This window comes from Geotrypetes seraphini, chromosome 2 (genome assembly GCF_902459505.1).
Source record: "Geotrypetes seraphini chromosome 2, aGeoSer1.1, whole genome shotgun sequence".
Taxonomy (NCBI): Eukaryota; Metazoa; Chordata; class Amphibia; order Gymnophiona; family Dermophiidae; genus Geotrypetes; species Geotrypetes seraphini.
The window spans coordinates 289894592-289907270 of NC_047085.1; the positions used below are offsets into that span (position 1 = coordinate 289894592).

General features: G+C 48.1%; 1 protein-coding gene across 1 annotated transcript in view; it reads left to right on the forward strand.

Moving 5' to 3' along the window:
- Window positions 1-3037: 3037 nt before the first annotated feature.
- Window positions 3038-12679, forward strand: part of LOC117353639 (TGF-beta receptor type-1-like) — a 198858-nt gene continuing 189216 nt past the window's right edge. Inside the window, 1 exon segment of the mRNA XM_033929807.1 lies at window positions 3038-3212. Within this exon segment, the coding sequence (XP_033785698.1) occupies window positions 3161-3212 (52 nt within the window). The 5' untranslated portion in view covers window positions 3038-3160.

Sequence of the window (12679 nt, forward strand, 5' to 3'; positions counted from 1 at the left end):
ACCCTCATAAATACCCAGCCAATACCCCCTCTGCCTCCCTTACTTTAGGTCCTAGCTCCTGTACTACAGTAGCCTGTACTACAGGCTACTGTAATCCCATGGTTTTCACTATCACTGACCCATATAACTGGAATGCCAATGTCCAAGTCCAGAAGGTCAGAGACCACATGGCATTGTATATTGATGGTAAAAGATGAGACCCAGGTACTGTTGTATATGTCCGTATTGTATTCCGCTCATGTGCTCCTGTCCATCACTCTTTGGTGTTTCCCCAGTTTTATGAAAGTAGATGCTGATATCTTGTAATCACTAGAAATCTGTTTATACAGTTTGCTGAAACTATAGGTCAGACTTTTAATGTTGCAATTGTTTTGTATGAGGAGGGACTGGTATGAGAGAACAGTGGCTATGGGAGGCAAAGCACCTGGACATGTTAAACCTGACTTCACAGACCCTCACTTTTACGTCAGGTCCATGACCTTCACGATGGGCCTTGCAAACCTCCATTGTTGCTTCCCACTGTCTTCAGCGCCCTTCAGACACTGCTTAATGGAACTTCCTATGAATGATGGTCAGCTCCTGATAGTTGATATTGGCTCTGTGATCTATTTGCCTACTCTTGGTTGCCTGCTAACTAGACTGGTACATGTGTACTTTGCATGATCCGTCCCAGCTCTTCCTGTTACCGCTGGCCGATGGTGAACAGCTGGGAGCACCTGTATTCAACACCAGGGGTCGCCAAAAGCGTCTACTTCCACCAATTCCCTTAAAATAGGTGAATGGGATGATGACTGTCCTGCAGAATGGATCATTACTGTTTACGGACCTGCCACATGGACCGAGGATGACACCTGGGGCTATCAGACCCCAATCTACATGCTGAACTGCATTATTCATCTACAAGCCGTTCTCGAACTGATAACTAATGAGACCACCCGAGCCATGAGTACCATTGGCAGAGCAAATGCTAAAATGCGCACTGCTATTTATCAGAATCGTCTAGCTTTGGACTATTTACTAGCTGCTGTGCCTGTGATAAATTCAACCTCTCCAACTGCTGCCTTGAACTTGAGTAAAGTGATTGAGGACGTTGTGGATCGTATCACCAAGCTGGCTCATGTTCCTGTCCAGACCTGGCGTGACCTTACTGCAGACTGGATCTCTGGTACCTTCGGCTCCTGGTTGCCTTCTGGTTCAGCACTGACGATCATCTTGCTGGTTGCCACCCTGTCTTCTCTGCTTCTTTGCTACCTGCCCTGTGTAGTCCCCATAGCCATAAAGCTGCTCCACTGAACTATGGACTCTGCTGTCAACCGTTCCACTGCTGCATTGGCCCTTGCCCTCTCCCAGTATCATCCCTTACCCACTGGGAACCCCGACTTTCCTGACCCCTAACTTTATTTTGTCAGGCTTGGCTCCTTAGGTACGCCAGCCTGAAAGGGGGGAATGTAGGGTCATGAAATGGTTAACTGTTGTTTAAAATATTGCTCTGGCCTACATAGCTGAAAACAGTGTACAATCTATTGACCTCATCTGCCTAAAATGTATGTTCCTGCCTTACCATATTGTAAGCTAAATAGATAAGAGTTTGAGCCATGATGTACCCTGCCCTTCTGTACATTTAATATTTAGAACTGTGAGAGTTAGATAAGTGTCCTGCTAGTATTACCTGCTAGTATTGCTAGTGTGAGCTTAGAACCATTGAGTGTTAAGAAAAGTAACACGTGAAAAGCTTTTTCTAGAATTCAGTTGTATAGCCAGAAAATGAATAAATATCTCTGTAACTTCCTGGTTTCGGCACTTCTGAGCCAGCTTGGAGCTCAGGGGTCCAGCGTGCATTCTGTAATAAACCTCTTGTACTTTCTTCACGCCTCTGACTTTGTGTGTCCAAGTGACCTTTCAATAACATCACACACATGCATATGACATCACTGCTTGATGTCAACGCATTCTCAGAGGCTCTGTAGACGCGACCCTGAGTTTAGTGTGCTGTGGCAGAAAAAGTTTGCAACACACTGGACTAACCTAATGCATTTTATGATGAGCTATGGAAGGTAACCCTTCTTCAGGTTGGAAAAAAACATCCCCAGTATTCTCTATCTTGCTCCCGGTCTTATCTGCTGCTCAACATGGCTTGCAAGCATGGGTTACCTTCAAGCTTAGGGCTACTAGACGTCTGAGAAAACCCGGACAAGTCCTCCTTTTAGAGGATGGTCCGGGTTCCTGGATGGACTCTCCAAAACCCAGCAGTTTGTCCCGATTTTGAAAAGCCCCGAGATCCTCTGAGGGAGCCTCTGAGCATGCACGGATGAGCTTGGGGAAGAAGACAAGGCTTTGAGGGGGTGGAGCTGGGGGAAGGGCTTGAGGTGGAATGGGATGGGGCTGGAGGCAGAGTCATATCCGGGTTTGTGAGGCTCCAAATATGGTAACCCTATTCAAGCTCATCATAAAATTTTTTGCAGTTTTTCTGTTACATATCCAGGAGGGCATAATACAATATTGTGTATGCTGAGATAACCATAAGAAGCTAAAAGGCCCAGGCTAAAACACCCAGTGCAGGCAGGCTAGAACATGAGATAAATCAGGTCTGCAATTAAACATAATTCAGTATTTTATTAAGGAGAAAACTTAGTTCAACACTCAGAAAACCAGTCCCACACTCCTTCAGGGTGGAGCTCCTGGACACCCCCCCCCCTCCCCAAACCAAAAAGCATTCCGCTGCCTATGAGTCTAATAAAAAAAAGGTATTACCTTATTTCCTTTACTGCTTGTTTTATTTCTATAAATTACCTTGAAAAGTGGACTAACACTCAAACTATGAAAAGAATCAGACAAAAGTCAGTCTTTTACGTGAGCACTAGAAGTCTGTAAACAGCATGATCTGATTTTGTGTAAATCTTATATAATTTTTTCCCCCGAATAACCAATAAATGATCGCATTGTCGTGTAATGAACATCTCGGAACTACACCACCATTTACACTTGACAAACGCTAACGTTCCAAGAACAGACGCGCCCCGAGCCTTTAACTCTAGCGAACGAATGGTTTTCCGGGCGGAGCTTCTGACGTCAAATCCCGGGTCTCTGCCACGGCGGCTTGTTCTCGCGAGGGAGGAAGGGCTCGACGAGAGAAGCGTGGCGTGGAGAAAGCGTGAAGGCGATGGGGGTTTTGTGGGTTTTCTTTTTGACTGTGCTGATTCCGGGGGTGTCCGGTAAGCGTCTCGCCGTAGGAGCGACGATATTTTTGTAGCTCCAGGCTTTCTTTCTCCAACATGGCGCGGTAGGGGCGGCGCTGGCTATTTGTTTTGCTTTTTTTTTTTGTAGGTGGTGTAGCGGTGGCTTAAGGCAGGGAGGGGCATAGCCGTCGCAGACTTTTTTGTTCTTGTACATAGGGATCTTATCTACTAAAGACCATCCTATCCCGTATATAGAGGCGGGAAGCTTAGTACTTCTTTAGCTTTCAAAATCTGTCGGAGAGAGAGTTGTGGTCACTACAATTCTCCGTTTTCGATTTATGAATACTATCCAAATCCTCGTTATGCAGTGGGTGGGATGGTTGAGAATATTTGAGGGGTATGTTAGGTTGAGAATGAGGTGGCCAGTGAATATTAACGTTTATGTGGGAGGTTCTTAAATAATGTCTAATCCAGGGTTTTTCAGTCTTTAACATAAATTATTTCAGTGGTCAACTTTTGGTCTTGCTGGACTCTGGTGTGGTCGTTGAGCAGCTGTTAGCAGAGCTCAGTTTTATTTCACGCTTGATTGGTCCGATTGGATCAACCGTGAAATAACAAAACAAATACGTTCATGTTGCACGACTTTTGTAAGCGATTCTTTGTGCTACCAGCCGATACTGGTAGTACACATTTAGTCATGTCTTCTGTAACAAAAACTGTATTTTTATACTTCAAGTGTTTCCCTAAAGTGGCAATGGTTGTTGGTTTTGTTGTTTTTGTTTTTTTTTAAGTATGCTGGCCACCGAGTCTTTAAAAAAAAAAAAAAAATCCAGATATTCATTGTTATCTATATAGCGTTCTGTACTGAAAATGCAGATAAGGAGTGTTAGCACTCATATGATTAAGTTTCGGACTGCCTTTTTTGATGTGCTAACTTTATCTGACTATCCTTTAGTTGACTGAATGTTGTCGCTGGATAACTTTTTGGCTTAATTTGGTGCCACTGAATGCTGCAGTCGGCAGAACCCGCAAACTGAAAAAGTGCTACTACCCTGTTTCCCCGAAAATAAGACAGTGTCTTATATTAATTTTGCGTCTAAAAAACACAGGGCTTATTTTTTTTTTTGGGGGGGGATGCCTTAGTTTTTTTTCATGTACAACAATCATCTCTCCCTTTCTCTTCTCCACCCCAGTTCTTCCTCTTTCCTTTCCCCCCTCCCCTGTGTAGCATCTTTCCTCCCCTCTCACCCATCACCTTGTGTAGCATCTTTCTATCTCTCCCTCCCATCCCCCTATGCAGCAGAACCTTACCCACCCTCCTAGCGTGAGATTGATATACCTCCGCTCCAAGGCCTCAAAAAACAGCAATGGCGCCACTCTGAACGGGCTGCTTTTAGGCCTTCCCCGCTGGGGCTTTCCCCCTGCTACATCATTGATAATGTGACGTGGCTGGGGGAAGGCTGCTGCTGCTGCTTTAGGAAGCCTCGCAGCGGAGGTATGTCAGGTCTCACTGGGGTGGGGGGGTCACTGAATTGATGAGTGTGTTGTTTTTGTTTTTTTTTATTTGTTAATTTTTAGGTGAATCGGGCAGCACTAGTGTCGGGGAAAATGTCAGGGACATTCGGGGGTCAATCTTAACTAGGGCTTATTTTTGGGGTAGGAGCATCTTTAAAAATTATACTAGGGCTTATTTTCGGAATAGGTCTTATTTTCAGAGATCAACAAGAACAAGACTTGTGGGAGAAGATGTATATAGTAACTTTTAGCAGTACCCTCAGATACCTGTGCTGTTAATCATAAACGATTGCTTTTAAACAGCTTAAACAGGTTAGAGATATCATTCACCGGGTTCTGCTCTTTTATAAAGTGCCAATGCTTAGTGCACATAATCCTCCAAATAAATATGTAAAGTGATCTAGTGCAATTGTAAAAAAAATTAAATTTTAGACAGCACTTGTCTTAAAACGCTGTCTTAGGGGGGGCGTGGCCGTGCCGAGAGCAGGGAAGACGCGTTTTCCTTGAGCTCCGCTGCTCTTCCCCTGCCTCGGCCTCCCGGATCCAGACTCAGCGAGTAAAATCGCCACCAAGCATTTTCTCCCGACTCCTTGGGGCTTTATGGACAAATTTATACTAAAAGGGAGTGGAGACATGGCGGCGAAGGCGGGTAAAAAGGAGCGCGAACGACTGAAATCGGGGTCGGGCACGGAAGGCAAGATGGCCGGCTCGGGAGACGCTGCTGATTCAGTGGGGGCGGACATGATAGCGCGCCTCACGGAGGCAGTCGTGCTGGCGCTGGGGACGCGCCTGGATAAAGTACACGAGTCCATAGCAACCCTCTCTACATCAGTGGCTGAGTTCAACAATCGCGTTTCTGAAGCTGAGCAGAGGATCAGCACTGCAGAGGACACCATTACTTTTATGCAGGCAGAGATACAGCAACTACAGCGTAAAGTGGGGCAATGTGAGGAGAAGATGGAGGATCTGGAGAATCGCTCCAGACGAAATAATCTGCGCCTGGTGGGGGTCCCTGAAACCATATCGGATGGAGATCTCCTGCCTACCCTTGAAGCATGGCTGACGACTGAGTTGCTGGCTACGCGGGGCCTGGGTCCCTTGCGTATAGAACGGGCACATCGGCTGGGCAGGAGGCAGGAGAGCTCGACCAGGCCGCGTGTGGTAATCCTCCGCATCCTCAATTTTGCTATCAAAGATCTTCTGCTTCGCACCTATCGCCAGAAAAAGGATTTACAGTTCCAGAACCAGCGTATCCTGATGTTCCAGGATTATTCTGCACAGGTGGCATCTCTCCGCCGAGGCTACTCGACTGTCTGCAAGCAACTCACCGAGAAAAAGCTGCGCTTCACTTTGCAATATCCTGCCAAGCTCCGGGTGCTTCATGGGGGGTCAACCCTTTCTCTTTGAAACCAGCGAGGCTGCCCGGGCTCAGGTTCTTCTGTGGTATCCTGATCTGGAGCCGAGCACTTGAGGGCCCCTGACAGTGGCTGGAGGTTCCTGTCTGCTATGAGTGGGGGAGCGCCCGTGGGATCCTGGTGGTGTTCCCCTTGAGACATGATGGCTCATATTATTTTGACTATCTTTGTTTAGTGGCTCCTCCTTGGGGGTCACTTTGGTTTGTTCTGGACACTGTTCTCTGGCTTTTTGAGCTAGATTGTTGTTGTGTCCTGCAGGGGTGAGACTTTGCGATTTGTTCTTCCTTTAGATGCTCTTTCCCTATGGGATCCTGCCGTTGTTGATGGTATTTGCCCCTTGGCTTTTGCCTTTTCTCCTTCTTGTTTTGTACTGCTTGGTATCTGTATGGGAGGTTGAGGGGGGGAGGGACTTTGGGCCCTTGGTGTACCCTCTTCTGGAGTGGTGGGCTGGGGTATCAGAGGGGGCATGGGAGGGGGATGTTGGGTTTGGGAGGTGGGGTAGGGAGGGTGGGAGGGGGAGTTGGGCTAGGGTGGGGTGGGGGGGGTATGGGAGGGGGGAGTTGGGGTTGAAGAGGGATAGTGGATGGAGGGGTGGGGGACTTGGATCGGTGTGGTTGATGGTGGGAGGTCTGTGTGTGCGTGCTGGATGGGTGGCTGTCGGGAGGAGGGCTGGGACTCTCGGCAGGAGTTTTCTACTCCTTTATTTTGTAGACCATGTTGGTTTTCTTCTGAATGACGCCTAAGAGGGGAGTGCGATGTGTGACGTGGAATGTGTCGGGTATTAACTCTCCGATAAAGAGAACCAAGATTTTGCAGCATTTAGCCCGGCATCGGGCGGATATAGTGGGCCTGCAGGAGACTAAGCTTTCCGAGAAAGAACATGGTAAGCTGAGGCAGTCCTGGGTGGGACAATGTTATTCTGCTTCTTCTTCTAAGGCTAAGGCCGGGGTGGCTCTCCTGCTACATAAGTCCATCCCTTTTGTTCACTCTCGGGTCCTTTCTGACTCGGAGGGTCACTATGTTCTGGTCCAGGGTACATTGTACCAGCGCCCGGTACTCTTACTGTCAGTGTATGCTCCCAATACTGCCCAACGGTCTTTTTATAAGAAGCTTCTGGGGGTGATCCTGTCGGTGACCTTGTTACTTGGGACCCATTTGATTATCCTGGGGGATTTCAACTCTATTCTGGATCCTGTCCTGGATTCTTCTAGGGGGCCTTCTCGTTCCTCTGGGAGGTCGGATAACGGGCTAAGTGCTTGGCTGCAGGCTTTGGATGTGGTAGATGTCTGGAGAACCCTTCATCCTGGAGAGAGGGATTTTACTCATACTTCCAAAGTGCATGATTCCTCTTCTAGAATAGACTATGTTTTTCTCTCCCGCTCCTCCTTCTATGCAGTCCATCAAGCTGAGATTGGGGTGTTGGCTATTTCTGATCATACTATGGTTTGGATGGACCTTGGTCTTGCTGATGGGTCTCCTGCTGGGGGTGGGCGCTGGCGTTTTCCGGTAGCACTTTATTCTGACCCTGATTTTAAACAGTATCTAGAAGTGCAGTGGAGGGAGTATGTTGAGTTCAACGGGGTGCATGCAGAGGACGGAGCTCTTTTTTGGGAGGCAGCCAAGGTGGTGCTCCGTGGAGCTGTGATAGCCTACTGTGCCCGACGGAAGAAACGGATGGCGGCAAAGATATTAGCTCTCGAGCGTAAAGTGCGGGAGGGCAGGCTTCTAGTATTACATTCTCCCACTCTATCCCACAAACATGAGTTTCAGGCGGCCCAGGCGGCGCTCCATGCCCTCTTACATGAACGGGCACACAAGTCGCTCTTCTATTATAAATATCGCCTTCATAGGTTTGGTAATCGCCCGGGTAGAATGTTAGCGCAGTTGACTAGGGCGCGGAGGGGGTCCTCGTCCATCACCTCACTTCGAGGAGCTGGGGGGCAGCTGGTCACAGCCCAGCCTCAACTTGAACAGCTTTTTGTCTCTTTTTACAGCTCTCTTTACTCGGCGGAGGTGGTGGACCGGGACTCTGCGATTCAGGCGTACTTTGACTCGCTGCCCTTGCCTCGGCTCTCGGAGACCGACAGTGCGAACTTGGTCTCCCCTATTACTGGGGAGGAGGTCTTGGGGGTTATTAAAACCTTGCCTCTCTGTAAATCCCCGGGTCCGGATGGCTTTGGCGGGGAATTTTATCGTCTCTTGCAGGGGTTTGTGGCGGATCCGTTGAGGCGGTATTATGAGCGAGCGGTGGAGGGGGGGTCCTTTCCTCCTGGTTCGAATCAGGCGCTGATAACTGTGCTGCCTAAACCGGGGAAGGACCCTCTCTTGGTGGGGTCTTATAGGCCCATTTCTCTTATCAACGTAGATCTTAAAATTCTGGCCCGGCTGCTGGCTAATCGGTTGGCCCCGCTTGTCTCTTCACTGGTGGGACTGGACCAGGTGGGGTTTGTGAAGGGCCGTCAGGCAGGTCATAATGTTCGGAAGCTTCTACTGGCTCTGGCCCACTGTGACTCTCGGCGTCAGCCTACCTTGGCCATTAGTTTTGATTCTGAAAAAGCCTTTGACAGGGTTGAGTGGGCTTTCCTCTTCCCGTTGTTACTCCGCTATGGGGTGACTGGCTATTATCTGAACGCTCTTCGTGCTCTATACTCTAACCCCGAGGCTGCTGTGATTGTCAATGGGGTAGCTTCCCCGGTTTTTTCCCTGCGGCGGGGTACTCGGCAGGGTTGCCCCCTGTCTCCTTTGCTTTATATTTTATTTTTGGAACCTCTGTTGCTTTGTATCCGCACTCATCCGTTGCTTGAGGGCGTGGAGGTGGGAGCTTCCTCCCTGCGTAGTTTGGCCTTTGCGGATGACATCATGATTCTTTTGTCTGACCCGGTCTCGCACCTTTCTTTGTTGCTGGAGTTGTTTCGGCAGTTTGGAGAGCTCTCGGGCCTCAAACTCAATGTATCTAAATCGGAAGCGCTCCCTCTTCATCTGCGTGTCTCTCACCTGTGGTCGGACTTTCCTCTGAAGGAGGCTTCGGCTCAGGTGAAATACTTGGGGGTTCTTATTCCCTCCACCTTGACGCGCCTTTATGAGATTAATGTCCGACCTATGCTTCGGTCTTCTGTCGAGAGTCTGCGCTTATGGGGGGCTCTGCCGGTTTCCCTTGCGGGCCGCGTCTTTTTATATAATATGATGATTGTGCCGCGGTGGCTCTACTTGTTGCAGACTTTACCAATTTGGTTGAGACATAGGGATTTGGAGGAGCTGTACCGGGCTTTGCGGATTTTCCTGTGGCGGGGAAGGCGTCCTCGCCTGCCCCTTCGCGTTCTGATGCTGCCAGAGGCGCAGGGGGGGGTTCGGTCTTCTAGATCTTCGCGCTTATAACTTGGCATGTGGCTTACGCCAGATTCGGGATTGGTGTCTGGAGAGTTCCTCCTTTTTGACCTTCTCTGTGGACAGGGACTTCCTGTCCCCTGTCTCGGGATTGTTCTTGTTGCATGCTCCGTCGGTTCGGTTAGACTCTTTACAGAGGGGTCATGTGGTGTGGTCATATATGAGATGTATCTGGAAACAGCTTTGCCACCGCTTGGGGGTCAATTATAGTGCAACACCAATGTTGCCCTTAGTGGGCAACGCGCAGTTCGGTCCTGGAAGTGACAGCCGAGTATTCCGGATTTGGCATGCACATGGGATCCGTAGAGTGGGAGATGTGCTCACTGAGAGGGGGATTCTTCTTTCTCCTGCTGAGTTGGCGTCCCTCTACGGTTTGGATCATGTGGATGCATTTGGTTATTTACAGCTAAGTCATTATGTTCGTAGTCTCGGAGAGCCGTCCTTGCGGTACTCGGTGGCGCAGGGTCTTGGCTTGAGTTTGGGTTTGTGGGAGGATCCGGCTCCGCGCCTGCGTTACTTTGTTACTGCGCTATTGTCACCGTTGTCAACCGAGAGGGCGGACATGTTGGCTGGGGCGTGGAGCGCTGACCTGGGGTGCACTATCCTGTCCTCCTTGATTTCTCGTTGCTTTGTCTTCCTGCGTGCCCTCTCCTGCAATATGCTCCATAGGGAGCAGGAATATAAATTCCTCCACAAAGCGTTTATTTCCCCACAGAGGGCTTATCGAGCGGGCTTTGCAGCTCAGGCCTGTTGTCCCAAGTGCCCTGTGAGTCCTGCTACCCTGGGACATATGTTCTGGGACTGTCCCCGGATACGGGCTTTCTGGCTGCGAGTGTGGACCTTTTTGTCTTCTATCTCTCCTCCGTTGCCTGCATGCACCCCTTCTATAGTCCTTTTTTATGATGGAGCGGCTTTCTCTCGTTGCTCCGTTGGGCAGCGGATGTTGGTGTTCAAGGCCCTCCTTTTAGCCAAGAAGGCCATTTTGATTTCGTGGCGGGCTCCCCATGCTCCCTCTTTTTCCAAGTGGCACTTGTCCCTATATGACTTAGCGCTTCTGGAGCGCAGGATGGTAGGGAGACAGGACGAGGGCCGGTGGACCAAATTTCAGGGTGTGTGGGAGGGGTACTGGTTGTCTCTTCCGCACAGGGAGCGGAGTGTGTTGTTGAACTGCTAACCCTGTCAGCTGTGGTGACGTGGGTGGGAATTGGGTGCTGCAGTTTTCTCTATGTAGTCTGCCTTCGTCTTTCTTTCCTCTTGGTCTTGTTCCACCTTTCTTTCTTTCTTTTTGGTCTGTTTTCTTTTTGGTCAGTTTTTTCTTGTCTTTCCATCTAATCACACGGGTCTGGGTTTGGGGGGGTATCTTTGGGGGAGTGGGGGGTTGGGGGTTTAGGATGTGTGGGGGGGGGGTGGGGTATTCTGGTAAAACCATGTATTGGGCACTCTAGCATTTTTGCCTGGGCGCTCTCCTGTTGTATTGTTTCTGAGTTCCCTGGCTGCCTTGTTTTAGCACTTCACTGGGAGCTGCGGCCGTATGCTTCTTTTTCTTGTTCTGTACGTTGCTGAATTTGCTCAATAAAGAAATATTATAACAAAAAAACAAAACGCTGTCTTAGCCCAACGGGACCCGTTTCGCCGATCCTTCGGCTTCTTCAGGGGTCGTGGCAATAAATTACTAAAATGAATGAAATGACAAAAGTGAATAAAGTGTATTCTTACAAACTAACATTCTATAAACACTCTTAAAACACTAAAACAGCGGTACTTACTGGGCAGCTCTGCTCACTGATTTCTTCACAAAAAATGGCGCTGGCAGAGTTAGAACGCCGCGCATGCGCTTTAATAGCCAGTTAATTAAATATTCATGACGTTCCTACGCTAGTGGAAAAAGTATACAAATCTATGTTTTACGTCTAATATAAACCAGTACTATGATGAAAACATGACATATCGTTTTAAAAGAACGAACTCTACTCAACTATATAATTAAGATTCGCTGGTTTTAGAGAGCCCAATTTAAAGATCCATCGGGATTCTTTTTGTAAAAGTAATCTCTTACGGTCTCCTCTCTTGCTCAATGTGATCTTATCAAAACAAAAGCATTTTAAATCCAGAAATTTATGTTGCATTTGAACGCAGTTTGCGTTCGACTAAAGGAGCAGTTGTTCTTCCACATTTCAAATTGGATTTATGTTCGCTTAATCTTATCTTGAAAGATCTAGTGGACATGCCCACGTACCACTTGCCACAAGGGCAAATGATAGCGTAGACAATGTGGTCTGAAGAACAAGTAAGGAAATGTTGGATCTTATAAATCTTTCCATCTTTTGGACTAGTGAATTCTTTCATAGGAAGAGTAATCTGACAGATATTACATTTACCACATTTATAAAAACCATTTGGTAATGGACTCTGTATTGTCTCTGGTAGAGATGTATAGCAGGAGATAAGATCTCTTTCAAATTTTTGACCCTTGAAAATGCAAATTGTATATCTATTTTGAAACTGAGGACTTGTTTTCATAATATTCCATTTCTCTTTGATAATATTAGCGATCTCACTTCCTGCAGTAGAGTACTTCAGTACACATGTCATTTTATCTGTGATCGAATCATTCACACCCTTACTTCTTTTTTCTAACAGCCATTCGCGATGGTAATATTTGGCTCTCTTATATACCCTTTTGAGGAGATTTCTCGGGTAGCCTCTAAAGCTATACCATATATACTCGAATATAAACCAGGATTTTGGGGCCAAAAATCCCCCTCCCAGAATTTTTTAAGGCTGCTGCCAGGCTCTGTCCCCCCCTCCTCCTCCCTGCCCTCTGCCGATCTGGTGGAGGTGCAGCTGATAGGAATAAGCTTTCCAAACTTCTGCCCCACTACGTGATCCAATTCCTTCATATGAGCTGTACGAGCAGCAGCGCGATTTGGCGCTGAGCCGGCTTCCTTACTGGCTCCCGCGAATTCTTGCAAAAATTTGCAAGAGCCAGTAAGGAAGCCACTCAGCGCCGAGAAGCAGCGCCAAATCACACTGCTCGTGCAGGCTGATATTTGAGAATGTGGGTTTCAGCAGCAGCTGAACCATTCACCCTAAAGTCCTGACCTAGATCTCTCGGATTATTTCCTGTTCTGAGTTTTGAAGATCTGACATTCTGGTTTGAAGGTCAAACAAAGAATTCTTTTCAAAGGG